This window comes from Falco biarmicus, chromosome W, assembly GCF_023638135.1.
Source record: "Falco biarmicus isolate bFalBia1 chromosome W, bFalBia1.pri, whole genome shotgun sequence".
Classification (NCBI taxonomy): domain Eukaryota; kingdom Metazoa; phylum Chordata; class Aves; order Falconiformes; family Falconidae; genus Falco; species Falco biarmicus.
The window spans coordinates 9,352,126-9,372,425 of NC_079310.1; the positions used below are offsets into that span (position 1 = coordinate 9,352,126).

Sequence of the window (20,300 nt, forward strand, 5' to 3'; positions counted from 1 at the left end):
GATCTCATTTATACTGATGTAAATAAAAAATAATTTTATTGAAATCATTGGAGTGGTACACAAACAAAAATTGGCCATTATAGTTAGAAGTTTAAGATAAATTTTACTTGCAAATATTTCTGTAATTTAAAGACAAATACAGCCTGTCATTTAAAATAGGATCAAACCCTATATTTTATATAGATTATTAGATTTAATTTTGCTGAGGGATTTTGTTTTATTCTTTTATAAAGTATACAAAATTAATGAATGACACTGAAGTGTAAATTACAGATTGAGAAAAACAAATGCCCTAGATGGACCAGCCGAGTTTCATTTCACACTTAAAAATATGAGTCTTCTGAGATGTTGGGGCTTCTTAATTTTAGACTGTTGTATTGTAATCTCTTTGGTGCTTTTCCTATCTGTAATTTTTTGTTCCTTATTTGCTCTACTACTCCAAGTTTTTAAAGTCTGCATATGCAAAATTATTTCACATTTTTCACGTGTTCCCTATTTTCCTGTTTCTTTTAAGAATTAAGAAAAACCAGTGATGTCAACTATTGCTTATCCATAAAATCAAAATTACAGAGGGAGAATGGAGAGGTATGTATTTCTTGGATTTTTTTAACAAGATATTTTAAGAAACAACAAAATAATAAAATATGAATATTTACCATAGATTCCCTGTCAAATCTAACCCAAACTGTAGGTTTACACATTTTATAAGGTGAGTGTAGTTCTCTGGGTTTCATATGTGGATTAACCAGCAAATCACTTAGTTGGGATAGGGATGCTCCCATCTTGGAGATGTTTATTTTATCTTTTGTTCAGTGGTGGCATAGACCCTGTCTGCCCTAAAAATACAGCTCTCCTGGAGAAGTAGATCATGATGCCATTACCTTTTAACCTAGTCTTGCATGTAGGACCACACCCCATTTATTAGCTCATTGCTTCATCATGTGGCCTACAGCAGTCCCACTGGAGTCTCTGGACCTCTGCATGACACTATTCACCATAAGTAGCATCTGGAGTATTAAAGCCTTCCAGTCACAGTTGTATTTGTGCTGTACCTCTGGCATGGGTCCCTGACCAGTATCACTTTGACATTAACTCAAGAAAGAAGTGGCACTAACGTAAGGTATACAGGGGTTGACAGTGTTATGGGCTCAAAGAAAGTACCACATAGGCTTCCACCCCAAGCAAGAAATTGAGCACTGTAACAAGATTTCAAGTGCTTGACTTAAAGACTTCCTTTGTTAAGGGTGGTTGCTTTGTTTAGAATACTTGTTTCTTGACTACTGCTTTTTAGGCTCCAATCTGTATTTGATCCTGGAAAAGTCAGATAAGCATGTTCAGATACGATAATGGGTATGGCTGGGTTTTTTTGTAGATGAAACCTGATTTGACGTAAAAAGTTGCATTGGAAATATTTTGCTTTGGCTGCCTCATAATTGTATTCATTGCTCTGTAAACATTATAAATTCAAGCACAGTAAGAATTTACCCTTTTGATTAAAAGCCTGAGATACAGTTAGCTTCTATGGGAAAGAGTTTGAGCTTTTATTTATTTATTTTTCCAATTAAACAAGGTACTTACTTAGGCATGGAAGTACTGAAAAAAGCCTTTAAATAAAAGACTGACCATTTCATTTGTCTAGACAGTTAGACATTTTGGTTAGGATAGGATGAGTTTGTCACTTTTGTAGTGTGAGAGTTTAATTTCTCTTTGCTTTGTGTTGAATTTTTGTTCAGTTGAGTTCTCTTTTAACACAGGCTTCCCCTTGAGCTAAAGTTATTATAAAACAATGAAGACTGATGTCACTTTGTTTCTTTTCAGTAAAGTAGAAGCAGAAATTATTTTTATTCCTTGTCTTAAAAAATTGCTGTGAAATTGGCTGAAATACAATTTTTGTTCTATGTATACATACAGTGAATAGAGCAGGAATTTAGAGACAAAGGTAAGGAAATGGGATTAGAATGTCTGACCATAGAAATTGGTGATAAGAGTATATTTGACAGTTATGAATATATGGGACTTAGAGGTAACTTTTAATCTTTGATTCATACATCTGATTTATATTCCATTATGACAGTTCTGTGCAGGACATAAATAAAAAGTATGCAATATATACATCATGATCAGATTAAAGTGAAGAATTATGATTTTATCAAGTATTCTTTATGGGATCCTTGTCAGCATAGGGTCTAGAAATAATAAATGGATTGTGGGAAACAAGATTTAATATCTTCAAGCAATTACATCATTATAAGTAAAGGTTCCATTGGTAGGAAGCAGAATATAACACTTCTGCTCATGCTGAGTTGCAGTCTGTAGCATGATCAGTTCTATTTAGTTGAGTGCAATTATTCACGGAAAAGCCTATTTAGAGCAGGTTTTACTTGGGTAAGCATATTACTTTCTAATCCTTAATTGTCAAAGTCATAGAACAGAGCAAGTCAGAAAATTAAGTTTGAACTTTTCTGGCAACAGGCTGGTACTGTTAAAAATAATAATTATGCAGCAGTGTGTCAGAGTTTTTCACATAAAGGAACTTAAGAGATCCCATGTTCAGACTTGAATTATTTCCTTAATCTATTAGAATTGGTTTACCAGAATAAAGTATTATTTTTTTTTTGGTCACTGAAATGCCAAATGAATTAGGTCCAGAACCTTTCTTGGTGGGTAAATTATGCTTTGTTTAGCAAAAGGAGATAGTGAAGTACCCCTGCATAGTCTACTGAATTCTCCAGTTCCATAAAACATCACACTGTGTCTGTATCCAAAGTATGATTTCTCCAACGTATATTCCAGGTGTTTTTATGTACCTAGTTAGTGAGTGCTTGTTTTGTCTGAGATCTTTTAATAAAGGGTGCTTAGAGCTTATTTGTAAAAACATAATTACTGTAGTTATAATTAGAACTATAAATGCAAGATAAACATATTGCTTGTATCATTGCTAACTTTCCTTTTCCATTAAGGAGTCACAGCACAACACCACAGTTGAAGATGACTCTGAAGGAGATAATGATTCTGAGGAATTTTATTATGGAGGACAGGTAATGGGGATATTTTTGCACAAGTTTCAAGAAATTAATATTTCAAAGCTTCTGTGGTTCATTCCATTATAAATTTATGATAATTTCTTATGTTTATTCAACATAGAATAGAATGCCATGTGTATATATGTGTAGTATTTTATAGTAGAAGTATTGAATATGTTATACTTTATAATTATATCAAATTTAAAATAATATGAGTTTGTTTAAATTTGTAAAGCTCTAAGAATAGAAAAAACAAGTGCTCTTCAGGATGTTTGAAAATAGAAGCCAGTTGCTTACTTCCAGGAAATAGATATTCACTCTTTAAAGCATATCCCATTATTGATACAAATGGGAAGTCAGACTGTATCCCAATCTGTTTCCTTCTGGAGGATCACCATTTTGTAAAGTCAAGAGCATTGGAATTTAATGGTAAAAAGATTATTACAAAACAGTTTTGATCTAGGCAATAGTGCATTCTTTTTCTGAGCTCTACAGTTAAATTCACCTTGAAAAATGCTGCATATTTTTAGATTAATGTACTGCTCTGTGTCTTTACTTCTTTTTCCCTTATCAGAATTAGTTATTAAATTCTCTTATGTATTGGGAAATAAAATTTATTAATACCTTTTCCTTTTTCAGTGTCAAAAGAGCGCTTCATGCTGCTAGTCTCTTTATTCAGATTTTTCTTATCTTTTTAGTCTATTGCCCCAAAGGAATAATTTCTTACTGATTAGAACTGTTTATTTTGATGAACATTTTAACAAGCTACAGTCGCTGTTTATGAAAGTTGTCACTATCTCAGCCTTGAGGCTGAAGCCATCCATGCCCTTGGCGTGCAGAGCTGAGGCTGCAGTGCCAGCCAGTTGGGACAGTGCAGAGAGCATGGGATGCTGTTGAGCTGGACATCGTCAAGCCTCTTCTCTTGCAGAGCCAACAGTGTGGTGGGGTTGGAACACAAAATACACGTTGAGGTGCTTTATTCTTAAAAAAGCATGCTCCTAAAAAGCTATTAAAAGTGATATTGAAACTGGAACTGAAAGAATGTATTTTTAGTGTCAGAAAATAACTGACATGGGGCATTGACTCATTCACTTTAGAAATGACTACAGGAAATGCCTCCCTTCAGCTGCTGACTCCTACGGCCCTGTGGAGAGCTGGGAAGGACCATGTACACATACTTCAGTGTAAAGACCAGTGTCTTATTTTAATCTGCCTGAAAGGAAAAATCTGATTTTGCCCTGTAGTGATGAGTTGTGTGTCCTGGATTAATTTTTCAACTCTGCAGAAAGGGCAGTAACCTTAAGGTGAAGGAAAAGGCAGCAAAGGACTGGGAGTGCTTACTTCTTAAACCAGCGCAAATACACTTAGTAAGGCATGCCTGCCAGTGCCCAAATGGATAAATATTAACGCTGCCTATGCGATATGAACACAGAAAGCAGCAAATCATTTTGCAAGGTGTAAAAGATCTGTGTAATAGGAAATACTAATTAGAATTTAGTTGCCTTATATTTGAAGTAGAAACTACACTATATTGCATTGTCATTTTTTTAAGTTAGTATATTTAATTGAAGGAATGATAACTGGGGGGGGGGAGCAGTAAAATTACAATAAAATCAGCAACAAAAATAAAATACCAGATGACTGTGAATGTCTCGAGTATAGAATACTCAAAAAGCAAAATAAGGAGAACAAACAAACAAAATAACCCAAAGACATAGCAGAAAGTATATTTAATAAGAGAGAAAATAGGAATTTTTATAATTTAAAACTTCATGGTCAAAAATACAAAATTCTAAAGAAGAATTAAAAAAATATTGAGGACTTAGGAAATAAATAGAAAATCAGATAATGAGCAAAGTCCCTTGAGAGATAAAAAGTATGGTCCTTTTTCAAAGAAATCGATTGTAAGAGTTAAGTGATCATCAGGTGTATTGGAAAAACAAAGTAGTTGACTGTATATGGGGGGAACCAGTAAGGTAAGCTGCTTCAAGACAAGTGTGTGCTGTGCCCACAGAGAAAGGGGACAAAAATGTTGACTTTAGCAACTAGAAGGAATAGATGCTAGTGTAATTGTGTGCAATACACTTTGAAAAGGTGGAGGTCAGGGATAATTCTAACATTTCTAAGTGGTTGCAGCTGGAAAGACAAGAGAGCAACTGATGATGATACAAGGACCATGAAAAATGGCATTTGATGGGCAGTGAAAACAAGATATGACCTTTTGGTCATAAATTAAATGTTTATGTTTGCTTCTTAGGCACCTGCTTGTAATCCTCCCTAAGGATTTAATGGATAAATACTTTAAAGTAGCTAAGTGATTCAATAGCCCAAGTCCTATTGATTTTCAGGGGATCATTATGTGTGACAATCTGAATTAGGTCTCAGATTAAATACTGAGACTTTCTAAACACAGACTTATCAGACGCAGCAGTTATCAGATTTTTTAGCTTTTATATTCACTTTCTCTGAGAGTCTTTTTTAATTCTTACTTTTAATCTCTATCTCCTATATTTGCAAAAGAGAACAGGAGAATGAAACAGTAATACTACTGCCTTTAGCACTCTCTCTCTCTCTCTCTCTCTCTCGTGCTTCGGTTATAAGACATACTTGCAAATGCAGATATACAAAACTCTGGCAGTCTCCTCTGCGTACATCAGCATGTCTGTGGCACTAATTCAGGGATGGAAAATACCACGCTGTGATCTTAAAATTTGCCAGAACACTGCTTTGTTTCCTTTTACGAGTTCATAACCTCTTACCATCAGAAAATAGATTGGAGAAAGCATTATGTTGAGCAGTTCTGTGTTCTGCATAGTGTTCCTTTTGGATTTTACTATTATTGATACAGAAGACTGCTTAAAAAATGTGGTTTAGAACCAGCAAAGGTGACAGATGAGCCGCAGCTACGATTTGTCAAATGATCGTTGCACTCTCTTTGAAAGCAGGGCAGCAGTTATTGATGCATCTTTAAAGAATTCATCTTTGTGTAATGAGCATGTAAAAATGATTGGTTTGCTCCTACCTTAAGTGGAAAAAAAATTATAATAAACGTTTTCTTCCTGTGCTCTTCTACTTGGGAAATTATTCTGACATGCTTGCCTAAACAAGGCAGGGATACTTGGCTTATACCCTTCTTGTCATGAATAAAATTGACATCTCTCATAAATACATGCCCATGCTATGCTGATGAATTCTGTGCCTTATATTTGAAGAATTCTAAATCTAATCAAATTATTCTTTGATAATTTTCACATGTAAAAAGTGATCAGCTGATTATTATTTTAATTATATTGAATTTTATTGAATTAGATTGAAAAGTACATCTCTAGGTATCAGAGCTGAAAGTGTCACAGCATTGGTCTCCTACAGATTTGGATGCACAAATGGAAGAAATAGTACTGCAGTTAGATACAATTCTGCAACAGCAAGAATTCTCAGCGGGAATTCCTGTATAAGGATGTATATATGTCTAAAGGGATAAATTGCAGTCTTGTGCTTTGCACTCAGAATTTGTCAAAGGTACAAGCCAAATCGTACTCTCATTTCTGAATCTGTCCAAATCTAGGGAGTTCATTGATTTTTTGTGGAATCATGGCCATTCTAATTGGTGTAAAGAAGTAGAATTAGGCTCATACAATCAGGAGCATATTGCTTAAAGAGAAAGTAGTAATAGACTTTTAATAGGTTGCTATAAGCCTAAAAAGGTATTTTCGTCCTTGTAGAATATAGGAGGATATTAATTTTCTTGACTTCATACAGTCCAACCAAACCAGCTCACAATTTTTCTTTATAGTGTAAGCACTAACATAACTGTTTCCACTTTCCATGCAGAGTTTTAAAAAATGGGGATGATGTCTAAACACATGTTTCTTTACACATTCTCTGCTAAAATATTTTAAATGGGAAAGTGTTCTTTAATTATTTTTCTTTTTGATCTGATATAATTGCATTGGTAGATAGAATAGTCAAATACAGCCAATGAGTAGATTGAAAAATTACCTTAGATGTTGAGACAAGACACTTGGTATATAGTATATTCTCATGCATCCCTTGTTGAGCTCAAGTCATTCTCTGTCTAAAATATGTGAGAGTGTGACAACAAGCAAGAAGAAGCAAACCTTTGTCCTGTAGTAGTTGGACTGAGATCTGGTTCTTCTCCTACTTACCAGTTTTAAAATGCACATGTGGCCCAGAACAGACCCCAGGACAAGACAGGACAGAGGGATGAGTCCTTTGCAGCTTCTCTTCCCACAAGCAGGAGCAGGACTCTGGAATTTTGATGGAGAAGTGCCTGCTTTGCAAATTGCATTGCTTAGGAGAGCTAGACCACCTCATTGGTTCAGCTTATCAACACAGTGTACTTTCTGAGCATGGCATTAAGGAATCTTTATGCGGCATATTTTGCAGGGGGAACTTTCAAGACCTTGGATTAGGTGCCAGTAATGAAATAAATAAGAACTCCTAGAATATTTTTTTCCTGGTAGGTTAGCTATGATGGAGAACTTCACAAGCATCCACAGCTGGAAGCTGATTTGACAGCAGTAAGAGAGATCTATGGACCTAATGCAGTATCTCTCAGGTATGTCATTGAGTCTTCTGTATTGTGGAACCTTTAATGTTTTGGAGACTGACTTCCATGTGGACCTTCTCTCACTGCCAAAACACAAGTCTCTTCTGATGATTTCTGTATATTGTGGCAAAAGGAAGGAGCACTGCTGGCTAGCAATAATGCTGGGTTTGTTTTTTCTTTTTGTGGTTGAGCACAGATACAACTGGCTATGCTGAGAACAAGCCCTGGAAGCCTGTTCTAAAACATCATTGTCTTTTGCAGTTCAGTAGGTATTTGATCAGACTGTTGTATTTTGTTGAAAATTACCGTTCAGCATTACTTTAAACCCTTGTTGAACTTTTCTGTCATATCCCATCTTTTACCCTGGAGGTGAACAAAAGGAATGATAAGAGATTTTGTAAATGTTTTCCCTAGGCAAAGACTGAAGGAATTGGATTTGTCTAGTCTGGAAAAAAGACAGGAGAGGACATAATAACAGTTCTTCAAAAGATAAAGCTGTTTTTAGATAGAGGGAGTGATCAAACATTCTCTATTGTCATCATGAGAGACAATAAGAAACTATCTTTGTTAACAACAAACAAGAATTTGATTAGATTTTAGAAAAGCTTTCTAATTGTGGGAAACTAAATAATCTTACAAAGAGAAGTGGTGGAACCTCAGTCAAGGGTGGATTGCAAAGAGTACTTACACAAAAATTGTTGGGCATGTATGAGTGTGCATGATTCTGCCATAGGGCATAGCTGTATAATATTTTTAATATACTTCAGGACTTTTATAACTTCATTTTCCATCTACGTAATCTTAATAATTTCATAAAAATAACAGGTAGGCAAGATGGAACAGACCTGTCAGATGTATTACAAAGAAAATATCAAAGTTGTCATGCAAACCAAGTAATAAAATACAGAGAAGATAATAACCTTAGGCATACATATAATCCAAGTAACAATTCCCATTAACCTCTAAACAATAAGCTCTGTTATTTTAGTCTAAGGAGAGAGCATGTCTACAACTGTGGTGTACTAGACCTTTTCAAATTAAGTGGAAATTCATTACATTTCAAGGACCTGGGGAATTAAAATCCAAATAGTTGTATGTGGGTTTAGGAAATCATAGAATCACAGAATATTTTGGGTTGGAAAGGACTTGTAAAGGTCACATGAGCCAACCCCCTGCAATGAGCAGAGATATCTTCAACTAGATCAGGTTGCTCAGAGCCCCATCCAACCTGACCTTGAATGTTTCCAGCGATGGGGCATCTACTTCCTCTCTGGGCAATCTGTACCAGTGTTTCACTACCCTCATCGTAAAAAAAAATTCTTCCTTATATCTAGCCTGAATCTACCTGCTTTTAGTTTAAAAATATTACCCCTTGTCCTATCGCAACAAGACCTGCTAAAAAAGTTTGTTCCCATCTTTCTTAGAAGCCTCCTTTAAGTACTGAAAGGCCGCAATAAGGTCTCCCTGGAGCTTCTCCAGGCTAAACAACCCCAACTCTCTCAGCCTGTCTTCATAGGAGAGGTGTTCCATCCCTCTGATCATTTTTGTGGCCTTCCTCTGGACCTGCTCCAACAAGTCCATGTCTTTCCCAAGCTGAGGACTCCAGAGCTGGATGCAGTACTCCAGGTGGGGTCTCACCAGAGCAGAGTAGAGGGGCAGAATCACCTCCTTTGACCTGTTGGCCATGCTTCTTTTGATGCAGCCCAAGATACAATTGGCTTTCTGGGCTGCGAGCACACATTGTCACCTCATGTCCAGCTTTTCATCCACCAGTACCCCCAAGTCTTTCTCTGCAGGGCTACTCTCAATCCCTTCATCCCCCAGCCTATATTGATACCAGGGGTTGCCCCAAACCAGGTGCAGGACCTTGCACTTGGTCTTGTTGAACCTCATAAGGCTTTTAGGAGGGTCTGTTCCATGATCTTCCCAGGCACAGAGGTGAGGCTTACAGGTCGATAGTTCCCAGGTTCCTCCTTTCTACCCTTTTTAAAAATGGGTGCAATGTTTCCCTTTTTCCAGTCACTGGGGACTTCACCTGATTACCATGACTTTTCAAATATTATGAAGAGTGGCTTGGCAACTACATCAGCCAATTCCCTCAGGACTCTGGGATGCATCTTGTCAGGTCCCATAGACTTATGTATGTTCTGGTTCCTCAGGTGGTTTCAAAACTAATCTCTTACAGTGGGAGAGACTTTGCTTCCCCAGACCCTGCAGTCCATCCGCTTGAGACTTGTGGGAAGAGAGGTTTCCAGAGAAGACTGAGGCAAAAAAGTTGTTGAGTAGCCTGGCCTTCTCTTTGTCTGTTGTTACCGGTTTGCCAGTCATGTTCATCAGTGGGGGTTGACTATCTTTGACCTTTTCTGGCTGACTGTCACAAATGAGTAGTTTAGGTTAAGTTGCTTAAAGAATCACCATCAAAGGTATGAGCAAAAAAGTTTTAATAAGAATTGGTGAAAGGAGACTTCACAAAGTTCGATGGCAAGGTACACTCTATTACTACATAGATAAATCACACAAAGAAGAATAAAATTAAAATTAAGCTGGAATGATTTATACAGAGACTAAAAACGTAAAAGGGTAAGGGAGACCCTCCCCATTGAGTCATGAGGTTCAGAATGGACCCCCTTGCTTTCTAAACTCTTTATAGAGCTTAGGTGTGGCTAGATCCAATCCTAGTCTCAGACTTGGTCAATGGTTTATGTCAAAAGGATATAAGGAACATTTACAGTTTGAGGTTGATCATAGGATGTTAGCAGCACTTAATGATTAACTAATATATCATTTACAAAGTGAATCAAATGGGATTTACTGAAATTATAAAGTGGATTAACTATGGATTCAGAATGGTAATACTTATACTATACTTATTATGAGGTACCTAAATCAGTTCACACACACATGCACACAGACAGAAATAGATAGATGTATATATATATATATATAAACGTACAAAGGTATACCTGTTGAAAGTTGCCCTCATATTCAGTTAAATACACCAAGTGACTTTGCATTTCTTAGTGGGCAAAGGGTTGAGCCTCAAGAATCAGGAAAATCAGCCCAAGCCCCGTCGTCAGCTTTCAGCAACAATCCCCCTAGTATCACAGGCTTGGGAGACTGTGAGCTCTGAGAGGTGTCCCAGCCAGAGGGAGATGCTGTTCACAACCTACTGTAGTGCAGGAGAGCTCAAAGGGCCTCAGTTAGGACTGCTGTTTATAGGTTCAGAGAAGATTGGCCTTAGTCATCAGTAACTTTCCATCCTGGCCACAATCTGAGTCAGTAATTAATGGATTTTTTCTCAAAATTCCAGTGACGGTGGCACTATACCACTCATAGTCATAATAGTGTACTCAAGCTTGTTAAGGGATGTTATGGTCCAGATAAGGAATGCTTCAAGTCTAGCAGGTGTTGTTGTTCAGATAAGGGATGTATCTGGTACAGCCAGTGCAATTTCCCACCTCAGCTGTGCAAAAGTTGCTAGTACAGTCAAGGGACACTGAACAACCTAATTCATTACACAGAGGATAAGGCCTAACAAGGATTCCTGAGACTATAGTGCGGCCCAGGGGAGGGGATGAGATGCAACACCACACTGACATACCTGTAGAAGCCCTTCTTATTGTTCTTTGCATGCCTTGTCAAGTTCAGCTCCAGCCGTGCCTTGGCCTTCCTGACCCCATCCCTACACAACCAGGCAGCGTCCCTATACTCTTCCCAGGATACCTGACCCTGCTTCCGCTGCCTGTGCATTTCCTTTTTTCCCTTTAGTTTGGCCAGCAAGTCTCAACTCATCCATGTTGGTCTCTTGCCTTCCTTTCCTGATTTCTTACGCCTGGGGATCGAGAGCTCTTCCACTCTATGGAAAACATCCTTAAAGATGTGCCAGCTCTGTTCTGCTCCCTTGTCCCTGAGGACAGTTTCCCAGGGGGTCCTATTGACTAACTCCTTGAACAGCTGGAAGTTTGCTTTCCTAAAATTCAGGGTCCTGACTTTACTCTTTGCCTGTCCCATATCCCTCAGGACTGCGACCTCCACCAGTGCATGATCACTGCAGGCTGCCTCCAGTCTTGATGCCTCTGATGAGCTCGCTTGTGTTGGTGACCATCAGGTCCACTATCTCATCCCCTCTGGTAGGGCTGTCTATTACCTGGCTTAAGAAGTTATCCTCAATGCATTCCAGGAGTCTCCTGGATTGACTACAGATCACCGTGCTACTTTTCCAGCAGATGTCGAGGTGGCTGAAGTCCCCTAGCAGGACAAGAGCCTGCAAGCGCAATGCCTCCTGCAGCTGGAGTAAGAAAGCTTTGTCAATAGGCTCCCCTCGATTGGGTGGCCTGTAGTAGACACCAACCACAAGGTTCCCTTTGTTTCCTCGGTCTCTAATTCTTGCCCATAAGCTTTCAACCTGTTCATGGCTATTCTTCAGAGACAGCTTTTCACAATCTATCCATTTCTTGACATAGAAGGCAACCCCTCCGCCCCTCCTTCCTTGCCTGTCCCTTCTGAACAGCCTGTAGCCATCAATAGCTGCACTCCAGTCATGGGATTCGTCCTGTCAAGTTTCAGTAATGGCAACTAGGTCATAGCTTTCTAGCAGCACAGTGGCTTCCAGCTACTGCTGTTTGTTGCCCATGCTGTGTGCATTGGTATAGAGGCACTTCAGCTGGGCTGTTGGTTATGTCACCTTCTTAGAGGAGCACCCCTTAATTCCATTGATGTATTTCACCAGTGCTCCCTGTTTGGCTCCTATTACTTCAGGAGTGCCTGGCTCCTCTCCATAAGACTTCAAGTGTGCTCCAGTATACACAGCAAGTCTCAGAGCAACAGGCTGAGGGCCCTCACTAGTACCCTGTCCCTCTAACCTTGGTGTGTCACCCCACAGCTTGTCATGGGCAAGCCTGATATTTCTCTCCTCCCCCTTCTAGTCTAGTTTAAAGCTCTGACAATGAACCCCACTTGCTCATGAGCAAAGAATTAGATATTCAAGCAAATGAATAAATGTTTTGTTGTCAAACTGATAACTATGAAATTAAGAATACCTTGATAATAGGCTCTCTCAGTCTCCTAAAATTGAAACATTATATGTAACCTTTCAAAAACTTTAATGCATCTAATTTATTGAATCATCTGTTTCATTGGAAGCATTGTGATCTCCCTGGGCTCACTGCAGTAGAAATTGGCATCTATGACTGCTTTTGGCATGTGGAAAACTTTCATGCGTCTTCCACTCTGTTGCTGTTGAAAATATTAATAAATTCTTGGAAATGACAAACACAGCATTAAGCATTCAGTTTCATCCCTCTCCTGCAGCTCCACTTTTGTGACTGCAGCGTCTGTCTGAAAGTGTCACCTACTAAGATGTGTATTTCCTAGACAGCTGACCCTCTTTTAGTAATGTCCTGCTTTTAGGGAGTCAACTGTACATATAAAAGGGAAATTCCTATATCTGCATGCTTTTCACCACTGCCCTTTGATACCTGGCCACCATAGCCATGAGAAAGACCTCTAGACTGACTGATCCAAACTCTTCAGTATCCATTTACATTGCTTATGCATTGATGGACAAAAGACCTCTGGGAGCTTCAAAATCAAGATGTGTTCTTGGAACCATTGTAGGCAGCAGACCATAAGCTTCAGGTACTGGAAAAAAACGTGATTTTTTTTCCTCCCTTTCAGCCTGGAGAAGTAAAACTAAAGTCAGCATAATTTGCCTAAAATCCATTTTCTATGATGGTAATGGAGTGGGGGCAAAGGAATTTCAATGAGTATGGAAATTCCACAGTTGAAACTTATTTTTATCTTATCCTTTCTTCCACTAACATTTCTTTTTTTAGTTAGTTCAATTATGTTTCTGTTTAATTTATAATTATGCCTGCTCATAGCCTTTTGGATCTCAGCCATGTAACACCAGCCTGCATTCATAAATATTACTTAGGAGTTCATAGCAATCTGTTCTGTGGATCTTCTGGAAATTTTACCAAAAAAAATCTGAGGCTACTATTGTATAGCATAGTGGCTATCCATTCAGTACTTGGAGAATTTCACTGTTTCAAAGTAAGGTCTTCAGTGAGCTGTAGGAGGTCAGCAAGTGCCTTTATGGCTCTGGGTGAGCAGACTGAAACAGCCATAAGGGTGGCTGGGAAGCCTCCAGGTAATGCAGCCCTGGCCAGCCATTCACCTGCCCCATGTATGCCATGTGTGGACGTATCTGATCTAGAGAGAGACTTTGGGTTTGACCTTACTAAGAACCACTGGGATGCCAAGATTTGGTGGAAGGGATTCTCTCCACAAAATTTCACAAGAAGTCAAGGCATTTCCAGTGCGAGCTAGGTCCTACCATGGGCTGAGAGGCCACTTTGTTAGAAGGTAGTTATATTCACAAAAATATTTTTGTATTTCAAAATTACCTTATCAACTTATTTATGCACAACTGCTACTGTGCACTGTCTAGTTTAATAGAAAAATGTCAAAGTCATTGTGAGAACAAGCATATAAATGCAGTGTAAAGCAAAAAACCTATTGACTAGAAGCTAATTTGTGAAAATTTGAGTGATTGCACACTTTTACAGAATTGTCCACTTAAGTAATTTAAATGAAAAGGAAAGTATTTTTTTATTTAGGTATATGAAAAGTTTCTAGCCCTATTTTTCCAAAGTCTTCAAGTATGTTGGGGGAGGGCAATCAGAACGAGTCAGAAAAGTCACACTTTAAATGTAATATTTCAGACAGCAATGAAACACCTATGAACATAAGTTAAATCTGCACCTTGGAGATTCCAGCAATACTACACGTAACACATAAAAAAGGTAACTATTGCCTTGAGCACATTACAAGGTGGTCTTTATGTTTTGATAAATTCTTGAATGTATAAAGCAATACCACAGGTATAATATGCCACCCTCTGGGCTATGTTGTATTTGTTGTCAATGATTTATCTCAAGCCTCTCCTTAAGTTGCTGGTTGTTAACCTAAAACACTTTTGAAAATTAACTAGGGTTTTCTTTTGTCATAAATAGGAGCAGCATGTAGCCATTATTGTTTTCTTGATTTATTTGTGCAAGAAGTGAGACAAAAATACATAGCAGCAATTGAGAGAGAATTTGGGGGAATTAGTAGAAAAAAGATTTAGCCTATCTAAGCAAGATCTACTGAAAGAAGGTTTCAGTGCAGCGGACAGTCACCCACTGGGAATATTGATCCAAATGTAAATGTGTATTTTATCACCATTCTGATTTTACAAACAAGATTATCCTTTGTAAAATCTTCTGTTATAAGTACTTCTGGGCTGAGGAGTATCTTAAAGAGCTGTAATGTAATGTAATTCTTTCCTTTCAGGGAATATGGAGCCATTGATGATGTAGATATTGATCTGCATATTGATGTTAGCTTTCTTGATGTAAGTAATCTAATCACAGGATTGCATAATGAACATTAATACCTATTTAATTCTGCTGCACATCAGACTAGACAACCACTTAGACATCCCTTTTTCAGAGGCTTGATCTTCACAAGTGGCTGTCACATTATTGATTGCTACTCAGTGGAAAGGTTTCCTTTTCCTTTTATGATCACATTGTTAGAATGTTTTGTAGGCTTTTATTTACTGCATATGTATTTCTTTTCAAACATGCTTTGTGAATGGTAAATGTTTTAACTGATATAAATGAAATACTTTTTTTTTTTTTTTTTTTTTTGCTATCCTGGATATTAGTTAGGTGAAAGCACTTCATAGAGTCCTGGAGGGAAGAAGACCTTGGCTGGAGCTTTCCTGTGTGCTTCTCAACATCTGCAGCTGATTAGGGAGAGGCTTGAGTGGCAAAGGAGACATGACAGTGGTGCTGTCAACTGGCAGCATGGCTTCTGTAACAGTTATGCTGCCATTAATTCCATACTTCCTCACCCATCTGTGCAGTAACTTCCTGTCCTCCAGATGCAGAATGAAAATTAGTGCTTTTGGGGACATCATTAGCTTTTGCACAGATATGTCATATTCTCAGGTCAGCACAGCACATAAATTCTCAGGCTCTTCTAAAATTTAAGAAAATCTCATTATAGCTTGAATTATTTTAACCAGTCTTAGGAAGGAGCAAACGTTTCCTTTGCCCTATATTATGGGATGAGTTTCCTTTCCATCTTCATTTGTTCCTTTGCTTCTCAGTTTTGAAGCAATATCTCTTAATAGATGGAAACACGTCTGCCTGCGCTGCAGATATATTGTGTAGAATCCTGTGCTCAATTTAAATGAACATACTCAAGAACTGGAAGCAGTCTAACACTGCTCTTAGGGGCATCAGCAGGCACGAGTTTGTCATAAGTTTCAAGTTTAAAGTTGGAGTAGATATTCCAGGACTGAGTAAATGGATGGATTGTGTTTATAACAACCCTAAGGTAGACTGACAAAATGCAACGGTTCCTCATGATGGTTAATGGTGTCTGTTGTTTTCTTTTTATTTTGAACTAGGAAGAAATTGCTGTGGCTTGGGATGTAATTCGCACAGAGCCTATAATAGTGCGATTGCACTGTTCACTTACACAATACTTAAATGGTCCAGGTTGGTCACCTGTGTATTCTTCATGTGCCTTGTATGGTGTCTTGGTCTGAGCCATGTACTAGGTGATAGATACTCATTCACTGCCAAATCTTTGACCCTGCATGTGCTTAAATCTACTGCTTAGAGCAGTACTACTGGTTTGAAATTATGCTTCCATACATTTGCATGGCTAGGCCTTCAATAATGACATGGGCATCTAGTTTAAACTTTCATGGGTTGAGTTTTGGAACTTGTTTTCTTGAAATCCTTTAAATTCATCTGCTTCCCCTAGGAACCAGGGGTTAAGGAATAAAGATCAACAGTTTCTAATAAGTGATTTCCTGATTTTGAAAATCAGGGATCATCTTCACAGATGCAGATATCATTGATAAAATATACATACTCAGATCTGTGCAGCACATTAATATGCCCTTTTTCATGCACCTTTGAAGAATCAGGCAGTGATAATTATCCTGCCAGCTTCTGATTACTGTGTGACCTCTGGGGATCTTTAAATTTGAATGAGAATTTTAAATGTTATGTTGACATCCTACTCTCTGGTTGTTATATCAGTAAAGCTTTATCATGAGAGTAAAAATGGTCAAACTCATGAAGAATTAACTGAGACTCAAGATTTGGAAACATTCATATGCAAGAGTCAACTTCAGATATATTTTTACAATAGGAAGTCAGAACTAAGTGTGTAATTTGGATCATGACTTGCCTAACTTTGGAGGCTTCCAGTGCAAGCTGTCAGTTCAGGCTTGTATCTGTGGGACAATTCTGCCTCTGGAAAATGAATAGATTATTTCCATTCATAATATGTTTAGAAAAATCTGTCCCAATGAACTATTTTTATAGGTTATGTTGTCTGCTGATTCTAACTATAAGCTATATTCTGTTCATTCAAATAATCATTTCATTACTTTTTTTTTTTTTTTTGCTTGACTTGGGTCTTTTTGTCAGTATTTTATTGCTTCTATCTTTTTTGTAAATATGCAGATCTTAAAATATGTATTTGCCATAGCAGGTAGCAGTGTTAGTATTCAGAATATTTCTATTAAAACGTAATTTAAAAATTAAACAAGTGCAGCAAATAAGAGAGGGTGAAGTGTGAAGAGCAGCATGCAGTAGGAAATGATCCAGTGAAATGAGAAGTAGCAACAAGATATCTTTTGCACCATTGACAAGGTAAAAATGGGAAGCTTAGTTCTCAGTCCTGCAGCTGATTGATTGTGGGAGTGCCCGAGTACTGAGAAAGGCAAGATCAGGGCCAGAGGAAAGTGTTTTGCTGCTACTGGCTTTTATGAGCTCAGCTGCCATTGCAGCCATGTTTATTTATTTACCAGAAAAGGACAATGAGATCCACCATCTTTTGTGTTAACAAAACCCTTTCTCTGTGTATTCCTCTTCCCCCTTAATTATGTTGGTTTGATACTACTGGGCCATAACCTTATGCTACATATTTTTCTCTCATAGTACTTTCTGTTCATTGATAAAAGAAACAGAAATGCAGTAAACTCCAAAGCACAATGGAGGTATATATACCACATTGTAGCTGTTTAATATCCTGATTTTAGATAGTAATTTTTTCTAGTTAATACCTTATCTCATTATTGTACCTGTGGGCAGTTTCTCCCACAGGCCTTAGAAACCTGTCTTACATTAGGATGAATCGGCCTTTGGAGGTACTGGGCTGTCTCCTCTGGCTGTAGAGCTTAGATAACAATTGTAGTCTAGATGTCAGATTTTAAGATTGCTGATCTAGAAATGATGATTCTCATTGAAAATATTCTTCCTCTACTATTTGTCCTAAATTTGATAATCTAAAGACATTGCTACCCCTAATCAAATAATTTATCCCTTTTGAAAAATTCATCAGTTTGTCTTTAAAAGATGAGATTATATTTGAATAATGACATTAGAGAAAGGGTATCTACAGTGCTTTGAACTAAGTGAAATTGGATGGCCAGGTTATATATGTATATATTGTATTTTATTTTAAAAAATAATTTATTAAAGTGAAATTAAAGAATAGACTTTGACATTCTGAATAAAATCTGGCTTTCTGAGTGATCAGAATAATATAGATTTTAAAATACTTATTTTATTTTCCTAATGAAATTTGAACCTACCCCAGATTTTTTGTTTTCCTTCCTTTTTATTTTACTATAGTTATTACTTCCTTATGTAATACAAAGTATAAAGTCTATCCATGCTTGTAATATGTGTTGGCTGTTGTCCTGCCTCAAGGACATGAGAGTCTCAACAAGTGTGGGATTTCATCTGCCGCTTATATCTAGTAAGTGTTATTAAAGGATTTTAGTAATATCAGGAGTTAATTTCCAGCCTTCACCCCTTACACTTTCAATTTTCTGACAGATGAATATGGATATACTAACATTAGGACAAGTCTTGAGGAAAATTCAGGGTAATCCTTGGCCATTGGAATTCGTACATCAGGCACTTAGATTATGATTATGAAACTTGTATTAAAATGCCCTCAGAAAGAAACCCCAGATATTAGTCAATTCAGTTTATTCCTCCCTGGGTTTTCTTCATAGTCACAGGAACCGTAGTGTGTAAAGACTACTTAATTGGAAGAAAGATCAAGAGATTAGATGAGATGAATTACTATTCCAGATACATTTAATCTGATACTGCTATTACTTCCATAATATTTTTAAAAAAGAGATACATTTATGTAATTCAAATTAGTGGGAAGAGATAAATTTTGGGGAGTTCAATTTCTAAAATAATCATTTGTAAAACTGCAAATTGTATTGTCTAATATTCCAAAAAGGGCCATTCATTTCTTCATGGACTTAGATGACATGTCTGCTTTCACCATTGCTTCAATGGCATTGCCTATAGTAAAAGTCCAGATAGAAAAGGGTCTTTAAATATGACTTGTATGGTCATGAGTTCTTGATTATTGCTTTAAGTTCATATATCTACAATATCTCCTTTTTCCATAGTTCCAACTGTGGATGTATTTCAGATCTCTACTAAAGAGAGATTTGGGCTGGGACATCAGCTGAAAAAGTAAGTCTGGAAAAGTGTAAACCCCTGTTTTTAAGTAAATATTACACTCTTTAATTCCCAGACCATGTTAAGAAGGATAAAATTCACAGGTTGTCAGGTTAGTCAGATCAAATATTATTTATTCTTTAAATAAAAAATAACAGGTTTTGCCTTTTTAAGTTCAGTTTTGACAGTTGTTGGAGAGAACTTGATTTGTGCTGCCTGCCAGGGTTTTCTGTCACTTTACTGCCTTTTAGGAAGTAAGCTAGAAAAGTTAAAAAAGACTATAGCTACAAGTGTTCCATTTCATATTTTTGCTTAGATTATGAAGCCTCTGGAGCAGGAATCTTTTTTAGCATCATGCATACCCTAAGGGGACTATGCTTTCATGGTGGTCTCTAGGATGTACCACAGTAATTAGGCCATCCATGTTTTGAGGACAAAGAGGGAAGAATAGTTGAAAAAATGAGCAGTTTCATGTGTTCATGTTATAATTCAATTTAATAACATTTTTCTGAGTCATCTTTTCACATATGCTTGTGTATGTGTAATAAAGTGACAAGAATATAGGTTTTAATATTTGACCCTTACAACAGTAAGAATCCCTTAAGAAAAAAAAAAAATCTTTTGCTGTTTGGTGTTTAAAGAAATTCAGTGCAGCTTTTTTGTAATCATACAAATGAAGCAATGTTATTAAAATTTCTATGGTACATGACTTTGAAGAGAAAAAAAAAAAAAAGCTCCCCAGGCATGAAAAGTCTCTTAAAACATTTCAGTACTTACACTGTCTTTGATTTGTGCACTGGATAATTACCAGTTTCCCGTAAGACATTTTCTGGTACTTATCTGCATAATTCATAGTTGAGTGGAAGTCAGAATACCTATGAACTCTGTGGCTCCTCATGGCTGTGAACAACAAGATATTAATCTTTGAAGAGTCAGTACATTTTTTATATAGTCCATACCAATTTCCACTTTGACTTTATCACTCATAGACCCCCACTGCTAGATTAGAGTCAGTAATTTGGCTTAGAAGTGACTGCTGGAGGTCACCTAGTGCAACCTCCTGCTCCAAGTAATGCTGACTTCAAAGATTAGTTCACTTCAGGGCCTCAGGCAGCTGAGCTGTGAAAATCTCCAGCTTTGTGGGCA

General features: G+C 37.3%; 1 protein-coding gene across 1 annotated transcript in view; it reads left to right on the top strand.

Moving 5' to 3' along the window:
* Positions 1 to 20,300, top strand: part of LOC130141940 (protein mono-ADP-ribosyltransferase PARP8-like) — a 160,127-nt gene that overhangs the window by 89,044 nt on the left and 50,783 nt on the right. The window contains exons 5-10 of the mRNA XM_056323237.1: positions 515 to 585; positions 2,961 to 3,038; positions 7,508 to 7,602; positions 14,929 to 14,989; positions 16,055 to 16,145; positions 19,103 to 19,169. Of these exons, the coding sequence (XP_056179212.1) occupies positions 515 to 585; positions 2,961 to 3,038; positions 7,508 to 7,602; positions 14,929 to 14,989; positions 16,055 to 16,145; positions 19,103 to 19,169 (463 nt within the window). The remainder of the gene's footprint in view (positions 1 to 514; positions 586 to 2,960; positions 3,039 to 7,507; positions 7,603 to 14,928; positions 14,990 to 16,054; positions 16,146 to 19,102; positions 19,170 to 20,300) is intronic.